At 41.5% G+C, this 25,480-nt stretch overlaps 1 protein-coding gene across 1 annotated transcript in view; it reads left to right on the top strand.

Annotated features, from left to right (window-relative positions):
• Nucleotides 1-10,709: 10,709 nt before the first annotated feature.
• Nucleotides 10,710-25,480, top strand: part of IPCEF1 (interaction protein for cytohesin exchange factors 1) — a 57,497-nt gene continuing 42,726 nt past the window's right edge. The window contains exons 1-4 of the mRNA XM_065401444.1: nt 10,710-10,828; nt 15,807-15,858; nt 20,962-20,998; nt 21,642-21,811. Coding sequence (XP_065257516.1) covers nt 10,710-10,828; nt 15,807-15,858; nt 20,962-20,998; nt 21,642-21,811 — 378 coding nt within the window. The remainder of the gene's footprint in view (nt 10,829-15,806; nt 15,859-20,961; nt 20,999-21,641; nt 21,812-25,480) is intronic.

The following is a 25,480-nucleotide window of genomic DNA, read 5'->3' as shown; positions in this document are numbered from 1 at the left end:
ACTTCCCTGCCTGTCCCTGTGTAGGTAAGCCCTTAGTGTAGAATAAGAGTATCCACATAGGGAGCCAGTGAGCTAATGTGGATAGCTATTTGGCAAGAACAATTCTGCATGAGCTATTCTGGGACTTTTCCCTGTGTAAACAAGACCTTATGTAGTACATTCCTCTACACACATTCTGCTCTAACTAGAGCTGGGTGAATAATTGATTTTTTTGGTTTGGCCAGCTCTTGCTTCAACGGATATGATTTAGATTTGTGAGATGTGCATACACAAGGACAAAATTTGTCCCTCAGTTGTGGTGTTTGTCATGTGCCTTTAAATTTTCCTAAATATGTCTTCACTATTTAAAAGCAGGTTTGAGGCCATGCATTATAGCAACCCTACCTCAGGAAGACTGGCTTTTTGCCCTTATTGAATAGGAACCTGGTTTTCTGCAAGTGCACTTACAGCTTTCTGTGATCTTTTAACTGTCTTCAGTCAGACCCAGGCATCAGAAAGGCATCATCACTGGTCACAAGGCACGGATTCAGTTATGGTAGGGTACTAGTGCCAGCCAAAGACTGGTCTTAGATGAGCTACATCCAAAACATTAAATAATAGTAATAATAATACCTAGTAGGTCGCAAAGCACTTCACAACTTGTAATGTATTTATCTTCACAACATTCCTGTGAGGTAGGGAAGTGCTGTTAAGCCCATTTTGCAGATAGTTTCTCTGTGCTGCAGTTCCCTAAGTCTACATAGCAACTAGACACCCGTGGCTGGTATGGGCCAGCTGACTCGGGCTTGGGCTGCAGGGTTGTTTCACTGCAGTGTAGACTTCTGGGCTCGGGCTGGCACCCTCCCAGCTTGCACGGTCCTAGAGCCCGGGCTCCAGCCTGAGCCTGGAAATTTACACTGCAATGAAACAGCCCCACAGCCCAAACCCTGTGAGCCCAAGTGTGCTGGCACGAGCCAGCCGCAGTTTTTTTCATTGCAGTGTAGACATAGCCTGTGTGACTTGCCCAAGTAACTTACCATTACAGTACTTCTGTAAGACATTAGAATATCAGGGTTGGAAGAGACCTCAGGAGGTCAGCTAGTCCAACCCTCTGCTCAAAGCAGGACCAATCCCCAGACAGATTTTTACCCCAGTTCCCTAAATGGCCCCCTCAAGGATTGAACTCACAACCCTGGGTTTAGCAGGCTAATGCTCAAACCGCTGAGCTATTATCTGATGCATGATAACACTTTTGAAACATATGTGCTAGATTAGAATATCTGGTCAGAAGGTGAGAAAAGTCATGTAGCGGCCAACAAAAACAGGATGTATAGCAGCATGTACTTGGACAGGCCATTAATATTAGATGGGAGGGACAAAAGTGCCATTCCATACGTTAGGCAAGAGTTCAGTCCAAAAGCACTATCCTGCCAGGTGGATTGGTTTAAGTCAAGGCAACTTAAATCACTGGTATTTAAAGTACTGATATTAAGCTTTTTAAAAAATCTCTAGCTGATTTAAATTACTGCAGTTGAAATCAATGTACATGACTGTTGGATGTATTGAATGTGGGTTAGCTACCCTCCAGGCACTTACTGCTTTTTGATAACATAGATATGCCATGTTCAAGAAGTGATGTGTCCAAATGAATCTCTTCAGCAGGGCCGGCTCCAGGCACCAGCCTAGCAAGCAGGTGACTGGGGCGGCCAATGAAGAGGGGGCGGCACATTCGGCGGCGGGGCCGTCACTCCCTCTCGGAGCGAAGGACCTGCCGCCGAATTGCCGCCGTAGAATGAAGCAGCGGTAGAGCTGCCGCCGCTTGCGATCACGGCTTTTTTTTTTTTTTCCTGCTTGGGGCTGCAAAAACGCTAGAACCGGCCCTGCTCTTCAGTCTTCATTCCTAATTCTATTCACCATGTGTCATTCTTCTTAGCATATGCACAGCACGCCTCGGGTGGCACGTGACTAGGATTGATCAACGAATTTGGTCCGCTGGTTGGATCATTAGCTTCCCCGGCTTGGACTGGGTACTGACAGGGAGTGCGACGTGATCGCTGATCCATATCCCCCCATGTGTCATTGAAATACAGCATATGCAAGCTATAGAGTTAGACTTAAACTACACAAACCCCCTAAACAGTTTGTTACAATGTTTTTATTTTGTACTTTTTATACTCAACAAAGTAGTCCATGCATTTATCACTCTAAAATTTTGAAAGTGTGCTTTCTTTTCCCACCAGAACTGCACCAATAATTTTGAAGAAATTATTATTTTTAAATTATGAGGTGCTGTACAACAGTGTAAATTCAAATAAAATATCTCCTTAAAATACAAACACATACAAACAAATTGGGTCCAATTTAGAGAAAAAAGGGGCATGGGAGAGAGGGAAGGTGATAGAGGGTCACCTTTAGTCATTCAAAAATACATTTTCCCCTCTTTTAAAAAAGGAGCCCTCAACTTGTGTTTCATGTGGAGAGAGCTGTAATAAGATAGATTTTAGAAGGGAATGAGTTCCACACTCTAAAGCCCATAAGAGCAAAAAATATAATACAGACCTGGTCACAAAATAGTAAGTATTTTTAATTTAAAAAATTGAAAAATTTCCAGGCTTTTCACAGAAATTTTCCATTTTTTAATGGGGAAAAATGATGAAAATTTTTCCACTACTATTTTCATTTTGTAAAAAAAAAAAAATTAATTTACAAAAAGGGCCATTTTTGGTAAGAGATGAGTTTTGATCACTATTTTGGACCAACTTGGCTGCAATCACCTAATTTCAGGTGCAATGGTGGCAATTCTTAATCTATGTGTTGAGTGTGTTCATCAGCTATTCAACAGTACAAAGTTCCAAAAGCAATTGTCTGAGACAGGGCTACCCCCCTATGAGTGGTAATTAACAATCTTCCATTGGGGATCCATTTCTGTGCATTTTAGGCTTAAACATGAAACTATAGCTACAATAGATCCAGTATGTTCAGTCTGGCTGATTACAACAGTAAAATATCTCCAACTACCCTTGCCATTAGCAGCGAGCTTAGCTAATGTTTTATTCTTGCTCCTAGGCCTCTCTGGTGGTGGTGTTTTTTTAAACATCTGGTACATATGTGATCCCTTTTCCAGCCTGTCAATAGGTATAGGAATTTTTCCAAATATTTCTACATAGGCTCTTTGTGTGATCTATAGACACAGCAGGTTTTCCTCTCTTCTGTCTCCTCTCCATCATCACTATCCTAATCAAAAACGGCCCGGGGCATGTCTGAGATCTGTGAAGGGTACAAGTGCACAAACATCTGTAATTTCGGGCCTGAATCTGCTGCCTTATACCCACTGATATAACCCAAATAAAGCCATGGATTTAAAAGAATTTATTCTGGATTTACTCTTGTATATTTAAAATCTGAATCTGGCTATTTGCTGCCTTTCATAAATTCTTGGACTTTAACTCAGAGACAGAAGAACGGCTTGGTTAGCTCAAGTTTAGCAGAGCAGCAGTAAGATTCCTTTGGAGATATTTCCATCCCTACAAAGAGGTGCCTCTTCCGAGTGACTGTCTTGCTTCTGAGTTTCTTTGTGGTCATCATGACACCTTGACACACTTAAAACTGCTTTCACCAAACAAGGACACTCCACCAGAGAAATAGATCATCTTATGGAATGGGCCACCCAAATATCCCAAGAGAACCTACTTCAATACGGAGGGAGGGGAGGGGACAAAACCATTGACTGCAGACCCCTAGTTTTCACCTACCACCCCACACTGGACCCCTTTTAGAACATCATTTAACCAATTACAACCCATACTTGATGCAGACCACATCCTGAAAGAAGTCTTTCCCAAACCCCACTCTTCTGGCCTTCAAACAACCCCTAAACCTCATCAAACTCATCATCAGAGGCAACCTCCCCACAGATCAAGACACACCAACTCAAAGCGGCATCAGCCCCGTCAGAACAACAGATGCAAAACCTTCATACATACCTTCACTGCTACAATGATCAATAACCCCTCCCCGCCAACATCTCTTTCAAGATCCATGGGTCCTACACATGCCCATCACAATATATGGTATGCCTCATCCAGTGTACTAAGCGCTCCAGTAACAACCATGTAGGTGAAATGAGACAATCCCTACACTCCCGAATGAACTCTCACAGAAAAATAAGATAAATATACCATATCACCTGTGGGGTGAATACTTTTCACAGAATAATCACTCCACAACTGACCTCTCAGTCCTTGTTCTCAATGGAAACCTGCACTACACCTTGAAAAGATGACCCTTGGAGCTTAAATTCATAATTTTGCTAGACAATAAAAATCATGGACTTGGTAAAGACACTGGATTTATGGCTCATTACAACAATCCCTAACTCACAAACTCTCTGTCCTATGACTGCAGAGGTGCTAACTGCCCACTTCAACTTGAATGGTCTCTTGCAACATGTGGGTTGACTCCTTGTGCTTAACAATCTCTTCCACCTTGTATTTAGCTGAGACACTCTTGTTACCTTTCCCAGAACCTGAGGAAGAGCTCTGTGTAGCTCAAAAGCTTGTCTCTTTCACCAACAGAAGTTGATCCAATAGAAGATATTATCTCACTGCTTGTCTCTTTAATGACCCAAAGGAGGCAGTTTCCATGCAGACAATTCCTACTTCCAAACTGAAATTGTCACACTTTTCTAGAAGCTTTGAAGGTGGTAAAGAGGACAGTTAAGCTCTGCCACTTCTCCCTGGTTGGTGGTGTATAGCATTTGAGTGCTAGGTGAAGATAACAGATTTGTATTGAGAAACAGCTGCTTAACTAGAATACTATCTGTGGTTCAGTTACAGGAGACATTCTCTACATCGGGGTCGGCAACCTCTCAGAAGTGGTGTGCCGAGTCTTCATTTATTCACTCTGATTTAAGGTTTCGCGTGCCAGTAATACATTTTAACGTTTTTAGAAGGTCTCTTTCTATAAGTCTATAATATATAACTAAACTATTGTTGTATGTAAAGTAAATAAGGTTTTTTAAATGTTTAAGAAGCTTCATTTAAAATTAAATTAAAATGCAGAGCCCCCCGGACCGGTGGCCAGGACCCAGGCAGTGTGAGAGCCACTGAAAATCAGCTCACGTTGCCGCCTTTGGCACGCGTGCCATAGGTTGCCTACCCTGCTCTACATGCAGCTCCCAATGCTTGGAGCGTCACTCCTCACACATCATGTTTCAATCCTTCCTGCCTCCTTTACTTGGGGGTCTGAATTCTCAACGATTTAACAATATAAACACACTAGTACTAATTAGCCTTTCACTGAACACCATTTTCTCTCTTTCCTTCTGCACAAACGGTGTCAGACTATGACTGATTGCTACATTTTATGGGTGTGTATAAAGGAAATGCTTGAACTACGCCATGCAGCGTATTACAACTTCCATCTTTTGCCTGTCCCTGTGTCACTGTTTGTGGATTCTATTGCCAACCTCCAGCTTTTAAAATTAGTCAGGCCCCAATAAAATCATGATTGTAAAAAGTAATCAACTTTGGGTGGTTTTTTAATTGGCTTCCAGAACCTTTGGGGTTCACATTTTTAAAGCTTTTCTCTCCCACTGTGAAGACTTTTCTAAATGGAAGCTGAGATTCTTACATACTTATGTGACCCCAAGAGCTGAGGCTTTCAAAAAATCCACACCCATTGCAACACTCATGATAAAATTGTGAGTTGGCAACACTGAATGTAGCGGGGAAAATCCCCTTTCTTCTACATCCTATTAGCTTCGGCAGTAATAAAGCTATGGTTAAATTTTCTTCAAAAGCGACTAGTGGTTGTGAGCGCGCCATTTGAGACACCTTGAAAATGCCTGATTTTCATTGGGTAGGTGCTCATCTTTTCCTGAAAATGTCTCAACCACTAGTCGCTTCTGAAAATCTGTGCCAGAATCTGTAAAGTACCAGCTTGACTCAAAATACTATATAAATACTAAAAGTGCGGAACTCACACTTGTGGGAAAACTTCCATTGCACCCCTCCCTAGATGACACTGTAAGGGTGCTCAGGGTCAGTTTTTTCTTCTCTCTTCTTAACAATTATCATGTCTCATTCCCAGAGTCCTTTTACCCAGACCAGTTCAGTCTAATATCCTCACCCATCACATGGTGCTAGAGGCTAATCATATTGCCGGTTTTCCTTGGGCAGGAGTCAGTGAGAAAAGGAAGCCCTAAAAGACAGAGGAAGGAGAAAGTTTCCCATTCTGTGGGGACTGAATGAAATTAATACTGATTGTTCTTGTATGTTCATACTCCTCTGCTTACCCCCCTCTCTATCTGAACCCTCCTCCTACAGCTGCAACTTTGCACCCTTAATGTTCATGTAGCAGTCTGGAGCTATAGAATGCTACATAAGTGCTAAGTATAAGTACAATTACAAACCTCTTCCTTTCTAGTCAAACTTTCATTTCTAAAATGATGGTAAAAAAAGTGAAGGTCAATCAAATAGGGGATTAAAAGGAAATGAAATGTATTGCTAAAATCAATAATAGAGTAAGTGGGGAGATAGTCCAATAAGTAGCAAAAATATTTTTCAGTGCAAACTGTGTCTACAGTACAGTTGCTCTTTGAGTTTAATATCTTAAAATATAATTTTTCCCTTCAGTGGAGCACATCCTGCTCTGATTCATAAATATCTGAAGCAGCATGATTTGGTGAATCTGGCTCTGCACCGTCTTGGTGTTTAGGATTGGATATTAAATTCTGGAGTCATTGCCAATTAAACTACTACAACAAAAACTCCGATGCTGGCACTCTGGTTCCCCTAGACCCTGTTGCTGTGGAAGTGCCTTTCACCATTCTATACACAGGACGTGCACAAAATGGCCCTTATCTGAATGGATTTCATTCTAGAATGGTGGCATTGTCCATCACCACTACATCCTGTCATGACAGCCTCGCATCCTTTTAGCCCTCTAAGAAATTCACTTTCATTAATATAGGATGGAGGCTTTTAATGGAAGAGGACAGTAATGCCCAAGCTATTTCTCCACAGCTTTCTCTCTTCTGACCAGCATCATGGATTTTGTTTTGCTTTGTTTTATAATCTGTGCTCTTTCTCTGACATTTCTCTTTGATTCCCAGTGCCAGATCTTTATACATATACAATGGACTTACAAGGGTGCCCAGATCAGGGAGAAGATCCACTCACAAACCAGAGAGAGCACAAATTGTAGTGACATTCTGTTTCTTTTACTTTTAAATGTGTGCGCCAAAGGGAAAGGCTGAGTCTTAGTGACTGAACAATCCTACAGCAGCTTTACTATTACCTTGTTACACTGACAGTCGTGACATGTTTAGTATCACTTCTGAAAAGGACTGATTGCTCTTGCCACAATTGCCTGCCAGTCAGTTATATTAGATTCAGATATTAGATTGTTCTATGTTCAGTTTGGAACATGAAGTGTTCTAATGAAATTAGAGGGCATTCTAGGCATGGGTGGGTGGGTTGGTTAGTTTCTGAAGTATTATTAATGAGTTCACTGTCTTAAATTAAATTATTTCTGGCCACTAGATGGCTCTGTGCATATATACAGTTACAGGGTAAATTCCTTATTAAGACTTTGATGGGGATAACAATAGCAATGAACTAGAGCTGGGAGGAGAATCTGTAAATTCCATTTCAGAGGATTTTAAAATGCACTTTCCTTCCAATTTGGAACAAAAAAACCCAATTGAAATTCTACATAAAACAGAAATAAAAAAAAATACATTTACATTAGAAAAATCATAACACGTTGATAATTTCAAAATGAAATGCTGCCTGGTAGGCTGAAGAGGAGCCGGGAGCCTGGAACTCTAGCTGAGCTGGGAGCTTGGGAACCAGGCCTTCCAGGCTCTCAGCTCCTTTTCAGCCTGGTAGGTGCGCTGCCCCACAGCAAGGGACCCTGGGACACCAGGGTGCTGTGAGTCTGGGAGCTGGGGTTTCCAGGTTTTGGCTCCTCTTCAGGCGGGCTACTGAGGAGCTGACAACAAACCCAGGTTTGTTCTGGAAACCCGCCTGGAAGGCGGGGTTACATTTGAACTATATCAAAACCAACCGGTCTTTTCAAAAGATTTTGATTTTTGACAAATTCGAACCAAATTCTGACTGAAAAAATGTTTTGTCTGAATTTTTCTAACCAGCTCTACAATGAACCGTACCCCCTACATTTTCTAAATGTCTGTCAGTGGTTTATTCCCAGGGTTCCTTCACTTGACTAATGTGAGTTGTGCAGCTAAAACCTCAGGAAATGTTTTGGAAACAAATATTTTATTTTAGTGGGTGCCCTTAAAAACGTGTACTAGTTCTAGCTGCACTTCCTATTTTCAATGTTCCAGAACTATACCTTCTATTTCTACAACTGGGAGAAATTTTTTAAGTGCACTCGCTATATTTAGACAGATGAATATGCCTACTAAGAATAAATTTGGAGCTCTATATTGTTGGGATTCCCTACGAGACCCCTTTCCACTCCGCGTCCCAAGAACTCAGTGATTATCAGTTGGAGTACGAGAGATGTTTGTTTACCTTGTATTGGAGCGACTGCTCTGGGTATGCTTGTCCATTTCTGGTGAATGGAGGCACAGTTCCTCTTTTTCTCTTTTTGGAAGGTGATACTTGAAATCTCCCCTGCTGACATGCTTGCTGAATGGACAGGGCTCTCTGCAGTTGGCTTCCACAGGGGGAAGTAGATGTTTCTTGTCTGTTCCGTGTGCGTGTTGTTTGCAGGGGATTTGTTTCTGGGGTGAAAAGTTTACTTTTACTTTTCCACAGAGGGAAGGAAAAACACTACATCATAGGACCCCTACATTGCCTTTGTTGTCAGTCTTCCCTGGGCCTCAACATCTCAGGAAGGATTCCAGGCAAGGCCTTTTTGCTGCCTCATCCTTTCTTTCATCTTCTGGACTACCAAGGGAATTTTGCATTTTGGAATGGAGAGCAGTTTTTGGGAAGGATTCCCTTAGCACTAACACTTTCCCCCAGCACCTACACCCACCAGCAATGCGTGTTCAGCAGCTGTTCTCACCCATTTTAGCAACCAGTAGCTTAGCTTTGCTGTATGACTGTTTGAGGACACTACAAGAGGTTCAGTAAGAGGGCTTTAGCACCATAAAGATCACAGTCCTGTCTCCCAGCAGGCCTCTGCTTTTCTGGCAACCCATTTGGGATTCTCTTGAGGATAGCAGCAGAGTAAATTTCAGAGCCAGGCTGCCAATCACCTCACCCACCTGGACTTGCAGCATGTTATGAGCCTGCAAGTGTGAGGGCTGCTCACATGGCTGATATGCTGGGGATTGAACCAGAGATCTCCAGACCTAATAGCATGAGCTGCTAGAGCTGGAGCCAAAGTGCTATAGTTAGGGGCTGTAACAGCTCATACCTTCTATGGATCAGTACAAAAGGGATCCTACACCAGACACTCACCAGTTGGTTACACTGGCAAGTGCAGATAAAGGGTAGAAATATACCCCCAGTACAGTCAGCCACCATAACAATTTGTTTTTGTCCTGAGTGCTTCAGGAGTGGCCTTAGCACCAGCATCCTTATTCCCTTGAATCTACTTTTTCCTCCTCCCCTTCTCTTCTGGGAGCCAGCTACTCTTGGAACTGCTTCCTTCAGACTTCCTCAGAAGTGCGTGCACATGCAGCCTGTCTGCACATCTCCCTGCTGGATTGACAGCTCAGTAACTGGCTGCAATCCAGTCAGGATTAGATCTACAGAACCTGATATCTATATCAGTGAACCTTGCTCCAGTTTTTCTTGGGCCTTTCTCAAGAGGAGTCAGAAATCTTCTTTTTGGGGGAGATCCATGTGAGGGGATTGAATCCCCTTCAACCTATTTGAAAACAAGGATGCTGGAGGTATGAAATCCTCTAACCAAGCTGTGTATAAATCTGTTAAATGCATTTCTTGCTTCCAGGACTGGCCTTGATTTTATACCTATCATAACCTTTCAAAGGGCCATTTATCCAGAGGCGGTGACATCAACCCCTAAATATATAATTCTAGTCCAGGGTGCAGGTACTCTTTGGAAAAACATTAATTGTTGACGATGCTTTAGTGTAGATTTCTTGTCCTTTAAAAAAACAAATGGGGAATCTGTAGTTTTGCAGCTGCTTTAGCGCATTTACATTTTGAAATGTTATTTAATTGCAGCCAACATAGGCCAGAATGCAGCATAGAATCATAGAATCATAGAATATCAGGGTTGGAAGGGACCTCAGGAGGTCATCTAGTCCAACCCCCTGCTCAAAGCAGGACCAATTCCCAACGAAATCATCCCAGCCAGGGCTTTGTCAAGCCGGGCCTTAAAAACCTCCAAGGAAGGAGACTCCACCACCTCCCTAGGTAACGCATTCCAGTGCTTCACCACCCTCCTAGTGAAATAGTGTTTCCGAATATCCAACCTAGACCTCCCCCACTGCAACTTGAGACCATTGCTCCTTGTTCTGTCATCTGTCACCACTGAGAACAGCCGAGCTCCATCCTCTTTGGAACCCCCCTTCAGGTAGTTGAAAGCAGCTATCAAATCCCCCCTCATTCTTCTCTTCTGGAGACTAAACAGTCCCAGTTCCCTCAGCCTCTCCTCATAAGTCATGTGCTCCAGACCCCTAATCATTTTTGTTGCCCTCCGCTGGACTCTTTCCAGTTTTTCCACATCCTTCTTGTAGTGTGTGGCCCAAAACTGGACACAGTACTCCAGATGAGGCCTCACCAATGTTGAATAAAGCATGGGGTACAGTACATGGGGAATTCAAAAAGTGTTCATCATTTGGGTCTGAAGATGGCCTGGTGGAACAACTGATCAGTCTAGTTTCTGACCTTCCTGGATACAGGTATGTCAGAGAAAATCTACAGATGATCCTCCATCTCCTTGAGATACAAGTGAGATAGTAGAAAAAGCTCTAGAAATCAGCACATGCACTGTATTTTACAACCTGGGAGCTACAAACTCAGACACTGTACTTTTTAAATTCTGCAAGAAAAATGTGATTAGCAGATTAGGGCTCCCATTTGACATGAGGATTGTGGATACCTGTTTATTTCCTCTCTGTGGTTTTTTGATCTTCGACAGTGATATCTCTATTTTTCAGAATGGAGGCAGTAGCCAGGTGGAAATGATTGCAAAATATTTCTTACAAGTCACTTGCTGTGTTCCCATGCTAATTGCATAATCTGTTATTCACATGCCACTTGGTTAATGTAGATTTTGTAAGAACAGGAGTAAAGAGTACTAATAATTTGTGCTGGTCTAAACTCTGCTTGCTTCCCCCTGACAGAATGTGCAGAAATTTCAATAGTTTTTCAATATCAATGATTTCTGAAAATGAAAACATTCATCTTTGAAGAAATCCCACTGTGACAAATTGGTTGTGTGCAGCTACTCTTGGTCTGCTCCTGCATATCGTCTTTTTAGACTAGGGTTGCCAACTTTGGCTGGATGAATTCCTGGAGGTTTCATTACATGACATTACTTTTAATTAAGATTAATCTTTAATTCCTGGAGACTCCAGCACAATCCTGGAGGGTTGGCAATCCTATTTTAGACTGTCCTGTTTTGTTCAGACTGTTGCTGACTTGACTGGTTCATGGTTATTACATGTTTTGATTGACAACTTACCAGCATGTTTTGCTGCTGCTGCTTCTTTTTTTCTGGGTGTTCTGGGGTACATTTGAGTGTGATGACATGGTAACAAGCACTCCTATTGTGCAACCCATGCTGCCTGAACATCATTTCTGGTGTTGACCGGTGCTACTTTATTTGAAGATTGGAGGCTGAGAGATTAGTACTGGGAAAGATCAGTAAAGTGTTGATGGCGGGATATATGTGCAGATCATGAAACTCTCTTTTGCTGCTAGGTTACCCTTGCTGCACGACTGCTTAGGCCATGATAACATTGATATTTAGGATGGACTTCCAGAGCCCAAGTCCTCCTTTAGTGTGGTTGGGCAGTGCCTCAATGAGCATTTTTGCACTGGAGATTCTGTTCTGTTTGAGGAAGAAATATTTTGAAGCTTGTTAGCAGTCCAATGAAACCATACATGAGTTTGCATATTGTTTGCAGTGGTTGGCCCAGGACTGTGAATTTAGGGATGTTATGATAGTTGTGGTTAGGGACATTTTTGTGACCGGTGTAGCTGATGACTGCCTGGGCGAATGGTTACTGGTGGAAGATTCTAGAATGCTGACTCTTGATGCTGTAGTTGCTAAGAATGAGGCAGTTGACATGGTCCAGGCTGAAAGAGGTTCTGTGTGTCAGGCTGCTACTACCTTTGTGTCTACTCTTAAACCATCAGCTCCTCCTTCTACTTCAGTTGCCTGGAGTCATACAATGCCACCTAGACCAGCAACATGACCACATCAGCAAAAGGGGCCCGCTCCTCACTGTTACTGTTGTGGCAGTACGGTCACATAGCCAATTTCACTGTGAGCTCAGCTAGAACTGCTAAGGGTTGGGCTTGTGGGAAGGAAGTACACTTTAAGTTAGTGTGCCGTGGTACACTATAACAAGGGTAGGCCTGAAGTGCATACTGTGAATATGAAGCTGCATGAGACTACCTTTACCAGGGACCCTGATGTCACCTTTTAATCTGATCTTCTCATGTGGCAAGGCACTGCAGTTGGTATCCTGTATTGTAGAAATTAATGGTACACCGATGAAGTGCATGGTGGATACCGGTACTGAAGTTTAACATACTCCCCTCTGGGTTAGTTCATAATCTGGACATTTCTCTGACTACAGTGGATATAAAAGCTTGGAATTGGTATGCTTTGCAGACACTGGGTGAAGCTGTACGCTCTGTGCTCTACAAACGCATAGCTTTGACTTCAAAGTTTTACGTTGTTAAAGGCACTGTTGTGCAGATAGTCCCATTATTGTCATATGATCTGTGAACTTGCACAGGACACCTCAGGTGTATTTGTGTCGGCTAGATTAGAAGGGCATACCCAATGTATTGTTCAGATACCTCACCATGATTTATTTAACAGTGATGGTGTTCTGTCCATGGGATGTGTGTATTCTCTGCAGTTGGATTGGAATGCCAAGCCCTTTGCACCGCCTGCATGTCTCGTACCCCCTGCACTTGTGGACAAAATACAAGCAGAACTGCAGTGCATGAAAGATAATGGTATTATTCGGGATGTGGAAAGGAGCTCACCCACAGTGATTGTATACAAGAAGAATGGTGACATTTGACTGTGCACAGATTTTAGTGCACTTAATAAATAGGTGGAGCATGAGCAGCTTTAACGGCCAAACTTCAAAGAGGTGACATGCCGGGTAAGTGGATCCTGGGTTTTCTCTATGTTGGATTACTGATAGATTATTGGCAAATACCTGTGGCTGGAAGTTCACAGTTGTTATTGACTTTCAACATGTCATTTGGGAGGTACTGCTATCAACGTCTGTTTTTTGGGGTTAGTCTCTGCTCCTGAGGTATTTTGGAGAGTGGTCTCTTAGCTCCTTGATACTATCCAGGGGGCATGTTGCTATTTCGATGACATTCTTGTCATTGCTAAGACTCTTCCTGAGCATAATGGTATTCTGGACCAGGTGCTAACCCAATTCCGACAAGCTGTCATAAAGTTGAATGCAGCTAAATTAAGTTTTGCAAAAGATGCTGTAGACTTTCTAGGGCATTCTCTGTCAGCCAATGGTTTGAAACTGACAGGTGAATGGGTACAAGCTGTTGCTTTACTAGTGGTACCCACTGATCATAAGGGTTTACATTTGTTTCTTGGCCTAACTCAATACATAGGTGGCCGTGCTTCGCCCCATTTTAGTATCCTTGCAAAGCTGCTGTGAGATTTAACTCAGGGCCAGGGCCAGTTGGTCTGGACTAAAGAGACAAATCAGGCTTTCTGAAACCTTGCATCAAGTCCTCTGTCAGATCCAGTCCTCTGCTTTTTTTGATCCAAGGAAGCCTGTAGTGATTCAAACTGATGAATGCAATCAGGAGTTGGGTGCAGTTCTACTCCAGGAGGAACGTCTGGTTATATTTGCATCTCATACTCTCACCCCACTGGAAGCAAAGTATTCCCTGACTGACAGAGAGTTCTTGGCAATGTTTTTTACTATTGTATGATTCAAAGTCTACTTAGTGGGAAGACATTTTACCTTAGAAACTGATCATTTGCTTGTCCTGGGCCTCTATCATAAGACCATTGACCTGCTGAATGTGAGGCTATAACAGTAGATTATTCAATTGTAGGACTTGACTCAAGTTTACTAACATGAGGAAAAAGTCTATGGGACTTAGATGCCTATGTGTCAAAGTCATTTTTGGAAATGGGACTTTGGCTCTCAAGTTACTTCAATGCTTTTAAAATTTTTACCTTCAGTCAAAGTCATAACAAAGATTTTTCTGAAACCAATTTCAGCCACCTTAGCATAAATGGCCCCTATTAGCCATACAGAAACTTTTTCCTTGACAGTTACCTAAATCTCTTATCTTTCACTCACAGGCTCAGAGTGATCTAAAGCTGTGTAATTACAAAAAAATTAATGAAAAATTATGGGAAGACCTGTCACATCACAGTAATCACCATTGTCAATTGTTGGTTCAGTTATTCCCTTGTTTTCTGGTTCAGCATTTGATGCTTCTGCTTTAATTTGCTTGTATAACTAAGATGTTTCCTCTCTTCCTGTTTATACTTGGATATGACTTCTAAACCTTGACATTCTTTTCTATAGCATCTCTCCTTATTAATATATTTCTTCAGATTTAGCTACTTTCATCTTTTTATTTTTGGTTTGAAACTGTTGGGGGCCAGACTCTGTATATATGTATTTTTCTGTTTACTGTTTTTATTTTCAAAATAAAACAAATATTACATATTAAGAATGGCATATCTCTTAAATTCACAGTTTTAGACAGCACAGAAAAAAAGTACTAATTATAGAGTTCCCTGAAGAGTGACTATATTTCCTTACATTCCGGCTGCTGCTCATTTAAACAAAATACTATATTCTCTAAACTCTCCAGTTTACTGAAAGACTCTTTGATGTCCATTATTTTTGAGGGATTGGTTTTCTAGTTAGTTAGCTGGTCCTAGTAAAGTTATTGTGGTTTTCTTCTGTCCGGTAAGTTGCTTTGATATTTTGCCTGACACAAATACGTATTTCAGGGTCCAAAAGAATATTGCTCTCCAAAATCATACTGAGGCTGCAGCTGATATTATCTAGACTGGTGGCCTAAAACCTGGAGAGAGATTCTCTCTTTGGAAGAGATCCCCTGCTGGACTACATCTCCTATAACACACCCTGGCCAAGGACTTAATATTGCACTTCTTCTCCCCACCAAAAGTGGACACCAGGATGGCTTATGGGAGATGTAGTCCAGCTGGGGGTCCTAGCCATAGAGGAGAATGGGTACATGAGGAACAAACTAAATTCCTTTGACACACTACCCCATTTTTGGCCAAAGCCTTTAGTCTGAAAACTCTACATTTCTGATGAAAAGTTTAGAGTTTTTTTTTATCAGTTCTTCATTTTAATCAAAAATTTCTACAGGGAAAATTAGTTTTAGACCAGCTCTACCCATTGCCTAAAACAAATTTTAACCTTGAGCTTTTATATTGCGCATCTTGAAAAGAGACTTGATGAAGCTAGACCTCAGGTCCAGATCATTATTTTACTTCTCTGCTAGTAAAGTTACATCATATACAGCACCCTTATGTTTGAAGAACATAACTTTTGTAAACTTAGGCAATTTAGAACATTTTTGAAAACTATTTCCCCCTTTCACTGAGATTTATGCTGTAAAAGTGTGGCTTAGATCTTAAATAAACATCTTTTTTCTTTGTTGCAGCTTTTCCCCTTGGGTTTTGGAATCCTACATGGCTGCTGATGGGAATGCTCTTGTAAGTATATCTCCAATTTTGGCTAGAGCCATTAGTCGCAGGATGGGTTGAGGGAAGTGCCCTACTTGTGTGTGTACTTTTGCTCTCCAAAAGTCTGAGGTCACGTTCACTCTTTAAATAAGTTCTTGATTATTGATTGGGCCAGCCAATGAGATTGTTACAACCTGGTCCAGTCCTGCTTTCTGGAGGCGCACCAGTCTATTTTGATTGGATCCAACAGCTGAGTCCCATGTGCTTTTAAGCCCATTGGGTCTTGGTAGTGACTCTGGTCACTGTTCCTGATTTTGGGTCTCTCTGGCACTCTCTCAGGTGCAGATCCCATGTCTGACCCTTCTTGGGCAGTGGTATCCCACCATCTGGTAGCCTAGACCCCAGAACCAGTGCATCAGCCCTCCCAAACCTCCAGTTGTTTAGACACATTCTCTCCAGAGATCACCTGGTGTGGGAGCTCTGGTTTTCTACTTACACCTTTCAGGTATAACATGGCAGTAAAGCACGGAACACAGGGTTAGCAAAGGAATATGTTATATATTCACTCTCATACTCTCATTCATTGCTATATGTGGGCTTGGGAAGGAATTTTCCCCAGATCAGATAGGCAGTGACCTTGGGGATTATTTGCTTTCCTCTGCAGCATCTGCATGCGGGTCACTTGCCAGGATGATCTGGGTATTTCTCACTTAATCATTTCTCTACCATTGTGGGTCCCTCAGGCACTGGTGCACCTTGGGCTCTCCTATTCTCTACTTGCAGTGCAATAGTCTAGTCTCCTGTGGGCTGTAATATTTTGGCCTCATTTCAGTTGTTGGGCTAGTGTGCGGTTGCTGGGTGGTGTTGATGGCCTGTGCTATACAGGAGGTCAGACTAGATGATCTGGTGGTGCCTTCTGGCCTTAATCTCTAACACTCTACCATTAAAACACAAGAGATTTACAGGATGCCTTAAGGCCTGGTCTATATTTAAAATTTAGGTCGGTGCTCAGGGATATGAAAAATCCACATATGTTAGTGTTGCAGCTATTCCAAGAGAACCCCCAGTGTAGACTCATTTATATTGATGGAAGAGTGCTTCTGTTGACGTAGCTAACGTTGTTCAGGGAAGTGGTGTTCCTACAGCAACAGAAAAACCCCTTCCATTGGCACTAGGCTGAGTCTACACTATGGAGCTATGCTACACTATGGAGCATACTCATAATCTGTCCACCAGATGTCAAGTTTATGCTACCAAATGAATGCTCGAAGCCACACCAAAGGCTACCTTCTAGACGGAGGTTGAAAATACAATGTGATGTTCACAAAACCAAAATGGAATTTGTCAGTTGACACAAACATATCCCCCAAAACGTCACATCTCTATAAGTTCCTGCCTATTGATTGGGTCAGCCAGTGAGAAAAGTGAATGTGACCTAGTTTGAGCATTGCAGTTTCATCAAGCTACATCTAGTGCATATATGTATTTGCACTCTGCGGGAGGAGCTCTGGATAGTAATCCATAGGTTTGCAGTCTACATTTAGGTGCAGAGGTTCCAGTAGGCCACAGTCCCACCTTTTCATGCTCTCTGTATGTGTATATATATCTCCTCGATATATGTTCCATTCTATGCATCCAAAGAAGTGGGCTGTAGCCCATGAAAGCTTATGCTCAAATAAATTTGTTAGTCTCTAAGGTGCCACAAGTACTCCTGTTCTTTTAGTCCCCTTACTGTCCACCACATTCCTGATGTGTAAAACTACAATGAAAAAATTCCACTATTGTCAACTGCAAGCAAAAATCAGACGTCAGGCTGAACAAAATCATGAGTGGCTTAAAAATAAGGAGATTTTAAAAAATTAGATTCGGTTTATTTGCCTTTCTATTTTGGGGCCATTAGGGGATTCATGGGATTCTCATATAAATTGGGTGACTCCAGGAGCTGGGGCTTTAAGAAGCATACCAAATATCATGGCACTCATGATGAAAACACAACAATCTGGCACACTGTAGTCTTATGTTGTGCCAGTGAGTGCACTTTTTGTAATCCATATAGTCTTTTTTGACATGGCTGCTATACCACTGGTTTGGACCATTAGTTTGATTGATTATGGTTGGGTCTGTTTTTATACTGATTTTTAGCTGCTTCTCATTGTCTTGAAAAACTCCTCCTTGTTAAAGGGATTTGTCTCTTGGTCTGAAGTTAAACTTGCAAATCAGAAAATCCCAAGTGGCTCTTTATTGATGATTCCTTATGCTACCCACCCGAGTATCCTGAATTGAAAGATTCCCTACACATAATGGCCATATCTGGATATCTTGAAGATGGGAAACTTCAATCTGATTTTTGGAGAACCATTTGCTAGTACAACTCAACATCCTGTGTGTTTTGTGACAAGCCGGACCTAAATATTGCAAGTCTCTGGATTCTTTGTCACACTGCAGACTGCAAGTTTAGTGGTAGATTAATTAAAATTTAAAAAAATGGAGGTTTCAATAATATTAAATATGAACATGAGTTTAGTGAGTACAGATGTTTTTTCCCCATATTAAATTTATTAGCTTTGGGACCAGGATGGGTATCGGAGCTGAAATTCTGGAGCACAATTCTGTGAGAGTGGGGGGATTCCATGACAAATTCCACTGCTGCAGAATCCTGGACTACAGGGACCCTTGACTGTGCCCATGACCTGTTAGGAATAAATGGAATAGTTCTTACAGGAGAAAGTGCTCCTGTTCTTATTTTTATATGATTTTATTTTATATGATTTTATTAACAAGTAATAAAGGCTGTTGTGCTTGTGAAAACAGAGCACACTAATCACAGGTTTTATGTTTTTCATCTAACAGAAAAGTTCATGGCTTTCTGCTACTAGAACCATGGAAATTGGTACCAGAAGTGTATATTAATTCATGGCGACGGCAATCCATGCCCAGCTCCAGGGATGCCGCCATTATATTTACCAGTGATTTGTTCCGTTCAATTATAAATGATTCATGCAATGGGGATTCTGTCTCTTCCCTTCAGACCTGTCTATGGTCTAAGCTATTTTGCTTTAGCTCAGTGATAAAGGTCGTGCATTAGCCGGAGAGCTACTTCTTCATCAAATAGTTACAGAGAGCCACATCCTGTCACTGTGTTGCAATTTTACCATCATGACATTTCATTAATCTGGATTTCGACGATGCGTCATCTTTACAGCATCATAGCATCATTCCTACTACCTGGCTTCTGCATAAGAGGTGTTATTTCGTCTTTCTCTTTCTTCATCCCATCGTAATTGCTAGGTAGGAGGTACTGGGTCCAAGGAGGTAGTCCTGGCAGCTCTTACTATCTTCCTATGGGCTCAGGCCTGAATCAGGTACAACTTCCTTTGGAAAGAAGACTTCAGGGTCAGCCCATATGGGAGTGGGGGAACATTAGTGGCTCCCATGTAACTGGTCTATTTGCTCATTGTTTTCCTTGGAGCATTGTCATGCTCCATATTGCCATGGAGCATTGTCCCGAGAAAAACACCCAATGGACCACAGTATAAATAAAAAATAATATGGAATATGTGATGATTAACATGAGTCTGGTTTCATTCACTCTTGTCAAAGCCATCCACAAGTGAGTTAGGTAGGTCATCCCAAATAAGCACCAATAAAAACTTTCTGGTACACAGTTATGTATGTGTTAACTATGTTACAGAGAAAAATATTGAGAAAATGTTTGAGATTTTAAAAAACATGATTTTGATATTTTTTTGTATGTCCCTGCCACTCTAAAGCCAAGTGTCTTAGTTACCATGAGTTCAACTGTACATGGAGCCATGAAAACCTTCCCAAAGGGCATAAAATAGCTTTTCTGTCCCTAAAGATAATATAACTTAAAAGATGAATATCTTGGCAAGTTAAGTGGTCAAAGATACAGTATAGTCCTTTGTTACATAGTTCTTCACTTCATCAGATGAATATCACCTCTGCATAGCTGGGTTGTGTGCATAAACAAATATCAAAATACTAAGCTTGTAGGCATCATTTTTCACTGAGAGGTCTGAATGTTTTAAAAAGAATAACTATTATTGTCCCCATTTTATAGATGGGAAAACTGAGACAAAGAGCAGTGAGTTGCCTTGTCTGAGGTAACACAACAGGTCAGGGGAGAGCTAAGAACAGAACCCAGGACTTCTGATTCCTAATTCCCTATTCTCCGGACTCAACTTAAACTGTATGAAGTGATGTCTACACTGCACAAAATGGCGTGTTCTTAACTTGGGTTAGCTAACCCATGTGAACTAACGCAGGCTAAAATAGCAGTGAAAACACACAACTCAGCTTTTAATTTGAGTTGGCAGCTCAAGTTCAACCTCAGGCCCCCCTGTAATTTTTAACTCAAGCTGATAACCCTTAGTTTCATTTCTCTATTGTTCAGTAAGGCAAATGTATTTTCCATATAATAATGTTGGATAAAATATACTATATGTAAATATGCAAATGAATGCATATAATTAAAATACATAAATATATATGGGATAACATAATCAACTAAGCATATTTATACATTATAATTAGGAAAATCAGCCAAATGTGGACAATATTTTTTTAATATTGAGACACTATCCTCCTATCTGTCACGTATTCTGTCAACATCTTACTCATGTAGGGGAAGATATGTGTACTAGAAAGAAAAAAAGGGGAAAAAAGCATGCCCACAATGTGCTAAGAGCTCAGTGATAACAACAAAATACCTGACGTATTTTTCACCCTTACATGTCAGTAATTATCCCTAATAAAGGTAATGAGGCTTAAAATGTTGCAGGCTTAACTTTTATTTTTCTACTTCAGAGAACATTATACGATTCAGCTAAAAAGCAGTCAGAGAGAGGCTGCCTGTGGGTGTGAAACAGGAAGCACTAGTGGATAGATTCATATATATAATAGTGCTACATTTGTTCTTGTTTAACTGCACATACATCAGTTTTAATTAACACATTTTATGCTTCAGCTAGTAGCTTCCCTTTAGCTGCAAGTGGGTTTTTAGATTCCATCCTCCGTATAAACACCACCTCCTCCAGTCGCCCCCAGTCTTTCTTTGCAAATGTTGTAATACAATCTGAAATTTCCTTTCTTTCCTTCCTGCATTTCTTGCAGGTTCCCTTGCGTCAGAAGACCAAACAGAAAAGTCAAGGTAACAGATCTTTTCCCTCCTCTTTTGTTCCTCTTTTTTTTTTTTTTAAATGTGTCTTGTTCGGGAGAGGTCGAGGTTTTCATACCGCTGGTTAGCTGGTGAAGGACTGTTGTTTAAACTCTGCTTACTTTTGCATCGATTCTGAAAAAATGACAGCGTGCTGTTCATTTGGACTAAGCCCTTGTGGTATGTCAATAGACACCAAGCTGGAGATTCTAGAGTGAGAGAAGGAGAGAGAGAGAGACATGCAGCTTTTCATTTAGTTGAAAGCTAGTCCTCTCTAGCTGTGACTTAAATAGATCCATTCTTTTCTAATGCAGTTGTAAGAAGGACGAGACACATTTTTATCTAGTATGTTTTATTTTACAATAATTCATGTCTTATTTGTGTGCAATTATCTTTAGAGTAATGGGTAATTTATTTTCTGAGAACATCTTCTCATTTTATCTTTGTACATTTAGAATGCCTTTTAAATGACTGTGTCTAACAGACATCATAAAACTGACTGACCATCTGACTTCTATGTGCATTTTAAGAGACACTCGGATGACTGTTAATATAGCAAATGTAGATGGACTGATATATTTACTTTATTTATTACTGTACATTTAAACAAGCAGAACCATTTATTTTAATGGCACAGGGATTGTTATTATGAGTCGACGGAGGATATCGTGCAAGGATCTGGGACTAGTTGATTACCAGGGGTGGCTCTACAAGAAAAAGGAAAAAGGACCTTTCATTGGCAACAAATGGAAAAAGTTCTGGTTCGTGCTGAAGGGGTCATCATTATACTGGTACAGCAGCCAATTGGTGAGTACAATAAACTCCTAACTATGTGTGAGTGACTAAGCAGGGACTACTGGCACTGGGAAGGAAAGGCTTGGGGCAGATCTGAAGTGTAATCTGGAGATGTATAAATGATCAGGCTAATTTAGTTTTTGTTCAGCCTTAAGATTTCTTGCAAAATGAGCAAATGCTAGAAACTTGCTGCCACATTTTTTGGTTCTGTAAGCACTTGTGAAACAGTCTGTTCCTTTAAACCTATGTGTTCTTTACAGGCTCCACTGTCATTTAAATGCTGGAAGGAACTTGCCAATTTAAGAAGCTGACAGGCACACAAGGGGCAGCACTCTTCTCATGTTCTCAACTGAACTAATTGCTTAATTTTAATAAGGGGACTTGCTTATTTCCCCCACCTCCGGCTTGAACCTTGCTTGACCTGTCTTTTACTCTCCTTTTGATATTGTTGTCTGATAGGAAAGCTGGTGTCAGAATTACAGCTTGGCCAGCTCATTATGGTGTTATCTCTTGTCTTTCTGTTGTCACATTCAGTGTCTGTAACTAAACTGTTGTGTGTTTTGTTAATTTGTAACCTGCTGCTCTGTACACTGCACTTCAACTCAAGAGTCAGCTTTCAGTTCAGAGGATGAACTTTCCCTAAAAGAGCCTTTCTATTTATGACAATACTCTGCTTTCCCCAGACATTCCCTCTTCTATTACAATGTGAATGGGAAGCAGCCTATGATGGAGACAATGAGCAGTCCCTGGATTTTGGTGATCAAGTGAAATAAAAAATAATTAGAAATAAAAAAATGTGTCAAGGTAGCAGAGATTAAATACTGCATAATTGCCTTTCTATTGGCATGGTCAGGCGATCTATACTGCAACCAATCGCCCAGAGCCAGTCCTGTTTAGCTAAGATGCTTTACCTGGATGTTTAATGAAAGATTATGGCTTGCGTGCAAAGGCACTGTGTGTACTGAAGAGTGAATACACCTGTTTTAGACTTTGTTGTGACCCTACTTGATTAGGCAGGGCTAGCATCTTGCATTTGCTGACCAGAAGGATGCAAGTTGGAGCGTTTCCCCCTCCCACTTACACCTTTTTCACTCATGTGTCCCATGGATCTGGCACAAAAGCTCCTACTGTATTTTTTTATGGACACCTGCACTGAGGGAGCCCAGAATTTGGAGGGGTCAGGGGATTAGGTGACTAGGACAGCACAGTGGATTGGAACCATGAAGTTTAATTGCTGAATAGTGAATGATTAACTTTTCTAAATGCAAATAGCTGTTCTACTGAAAAAGGGATGTCTTGGGCCCAACAAGGGGTAAGATGTTACTGAAACCTTTGTTTACAATTACAACAGTAAACAGTTAAATGTGGTCTGGGATTTCTTGTCAAGTAATCACTGGCTTAGTTACATTGTAACAATTACCGTTAAAATTTTTTAAAACCTTTTATCAAAGAAAGCTGCTAAAACATTTAAAATGGAAAGTATTAAGAAAGGTTTTCATTTTAACATCCCTTTAGCTGTAGAGAGTTCTTTTCTAGAGAAACTCCTTTCCGGGGCTCTTTTTAGATGCTATTAACTGTTCTTTTAGAGGAAAAGAGAAGACCATTGAGGTGGTTTGCAGCAGTTCTTGTTGCCGCAGTTGTCGTTGAAGTCCAATCCTTCTTTCTTTAAGATAAAAAGAAGAGGGACACACAGGGCCGGCTCCAGCATTTCTGCCGCCCCAAGCAAAAAAAAAAAAAAAAAAGCCGCGATCACAATCGGGGGGGGGGGGGGGGGGAGTGAAAGCCGCGATCGGCGGCGGCAGTTCGGCGGCAGGTCCTTCGCTCCTAGAGGGTGTGAGGGACCTGCCGCCCCCGAATTGCCGCACATGCCGCCCCTCTCCCTTGGTCGCCCCAAGTACCTGTTTGTTAAGCTGGTGCCTGGAGCCGGCCCTGCGGACGCACGAGGAGAGAAGAATAACAAAGATAGAAAATGCAGCTCCTGACTCTGCTGTTGAATCTGACTTTCAGCCTTGTTACTGGAGAGACATGGGCATAGCAGAGCTTTATCAGCCACTCTGAGACATGTCAGACTTGGCCTGCTAAACAGAATTTTTTTGGACAGAAAGTAAAAGGAAAGAGAGAGATTAGGGTGACCAGATGTCCCGATTTTATAGGGACAGTCCCGATATTTGAGGCTTTGTCTTCTATGGGTGCCTGTTACCCCCCACCCCCGTCCCGATTTTTCACACTTGCTCTCTGGTCACCCTAAGAGAGATAGGAAAGAGGAAAAATAAGACTGGGAAGGAAATTGACATGAAGGAGCGAAATGCAAATCTCACATAGCAGGTGGAGGTGGCGATATCATCAGTTTCCTTTCCCTGGCTTGCTCTGTTCAGGTCTCTCTCTTAGGATCAGGATGATGAAGGCCCAATGGTATAATGATAGATTCTGGGGTCCGAGGAGATGATGCAGATGGAAGCCATGGTGATAAAGTTGTCTCCTTCCAGTCCATGTCCCACACCCCTGATTGTCACTGAGTGACCCCCCAGATAGACCATGTCCAAAAAGGGGTGGCTACCTTATTTAGTTAACCATTCAAAACACATTTCAGTGATTTCAACTATAAACATTTCCTCCCATTTTGAGACTCTTTCAGCTCATTGTCATAACAATCTGCAGCTTTATGCCAGGAGCCTGGAAGACCCCTCATCACCGTTGTTCTAATGTAAGCAATCCAGTTTGTACTGGTCCATTTGTCTCCACCTTTTCTTGATTTTATAAAAAATTTTAAGTAACAGGCTGAGTTGGACTATTGTTACCGTGGCCTACTTAAAGTACAGGCCTCTGCCCAACGTAGTTCTAGACAGTGCTCAGCAGCATCACACCAACGAAAAGGGGTCAAAGGAAGAGGAAGGCTTTATTGCTTACCTTTATTAGGTCACAGCCATCCCAGGTGCAGTTTGATTAATTTCAGTGCAGTTACCCTAGGGCTGTATTTGGCCCATCGTATTTTATAGCTTAGTGAATATTTCCACCTCTTCATTGATGTTTAGAAATGCTTGTTAATGCCTTGGTCACTTAATCACTCCTGCTCCTAAATGCTAGTGCCTGAAGCAGAATAAAGATGCAGTGTTGTGGACCAGCATATAATAAGATTCTGCTGGTTTCTTATTGACTTGCTGAAAGATATCATGGACCCAATTCACCTGCATGACACCAATTTTTATACTGATGCAATTATATTACCGTCAGTGGAGTTAATCCTGATTTACCTCAGTGCAACTGACATAAGAATTGGGCCCTATATGTTTTAAAGATCATTAGAATATTCTGTAGTTTCAACAATGTGGGGAGATCAGCTGCTGTATGTCAGGCTGGGAGGATGCAGCAGAGTCACTTTCCACTTTAGCATCTAAACACTCAACTCAGATTACTATAAAAAAGGGCCTATAAACATAGATCCTCTTAGACATTGAGACACTAGTGAAGAGTGGGGACACACTAGTGAAGAGTGGTGGGGGTGGAATCAAGCTGAGGTCAGATGAATGAATTAAGTCCGTGACCTTGGCTATCTGTGGTTCTGTATGACCACTTTCTTTATTTTAAGAAGCAAGAGTTTTTTTAGCTTTCTGTAGATGCTACAGTCAACCAGATACTGACAACGGTAGCACAGCAACAGCAGTGTGGTGTTGATGGCCTTTT

This window comes from Emys orbicularis, chromosome 3 (assembly GCF_028017835.1).
Source record: "Emys orbicularis isolate rEmyOrb1 chromosome 3, rEmyOrb1.hap1, whole genome shotgun sequence".
Lineage (NCBI taxonomy): Eukaryota > Metazoa > Chordata > Testudines > Emydidae > Emys > Emys orbicularis.
This window is presented reverse-complemented; position numbering and strand designations above follow the sequence as displayed.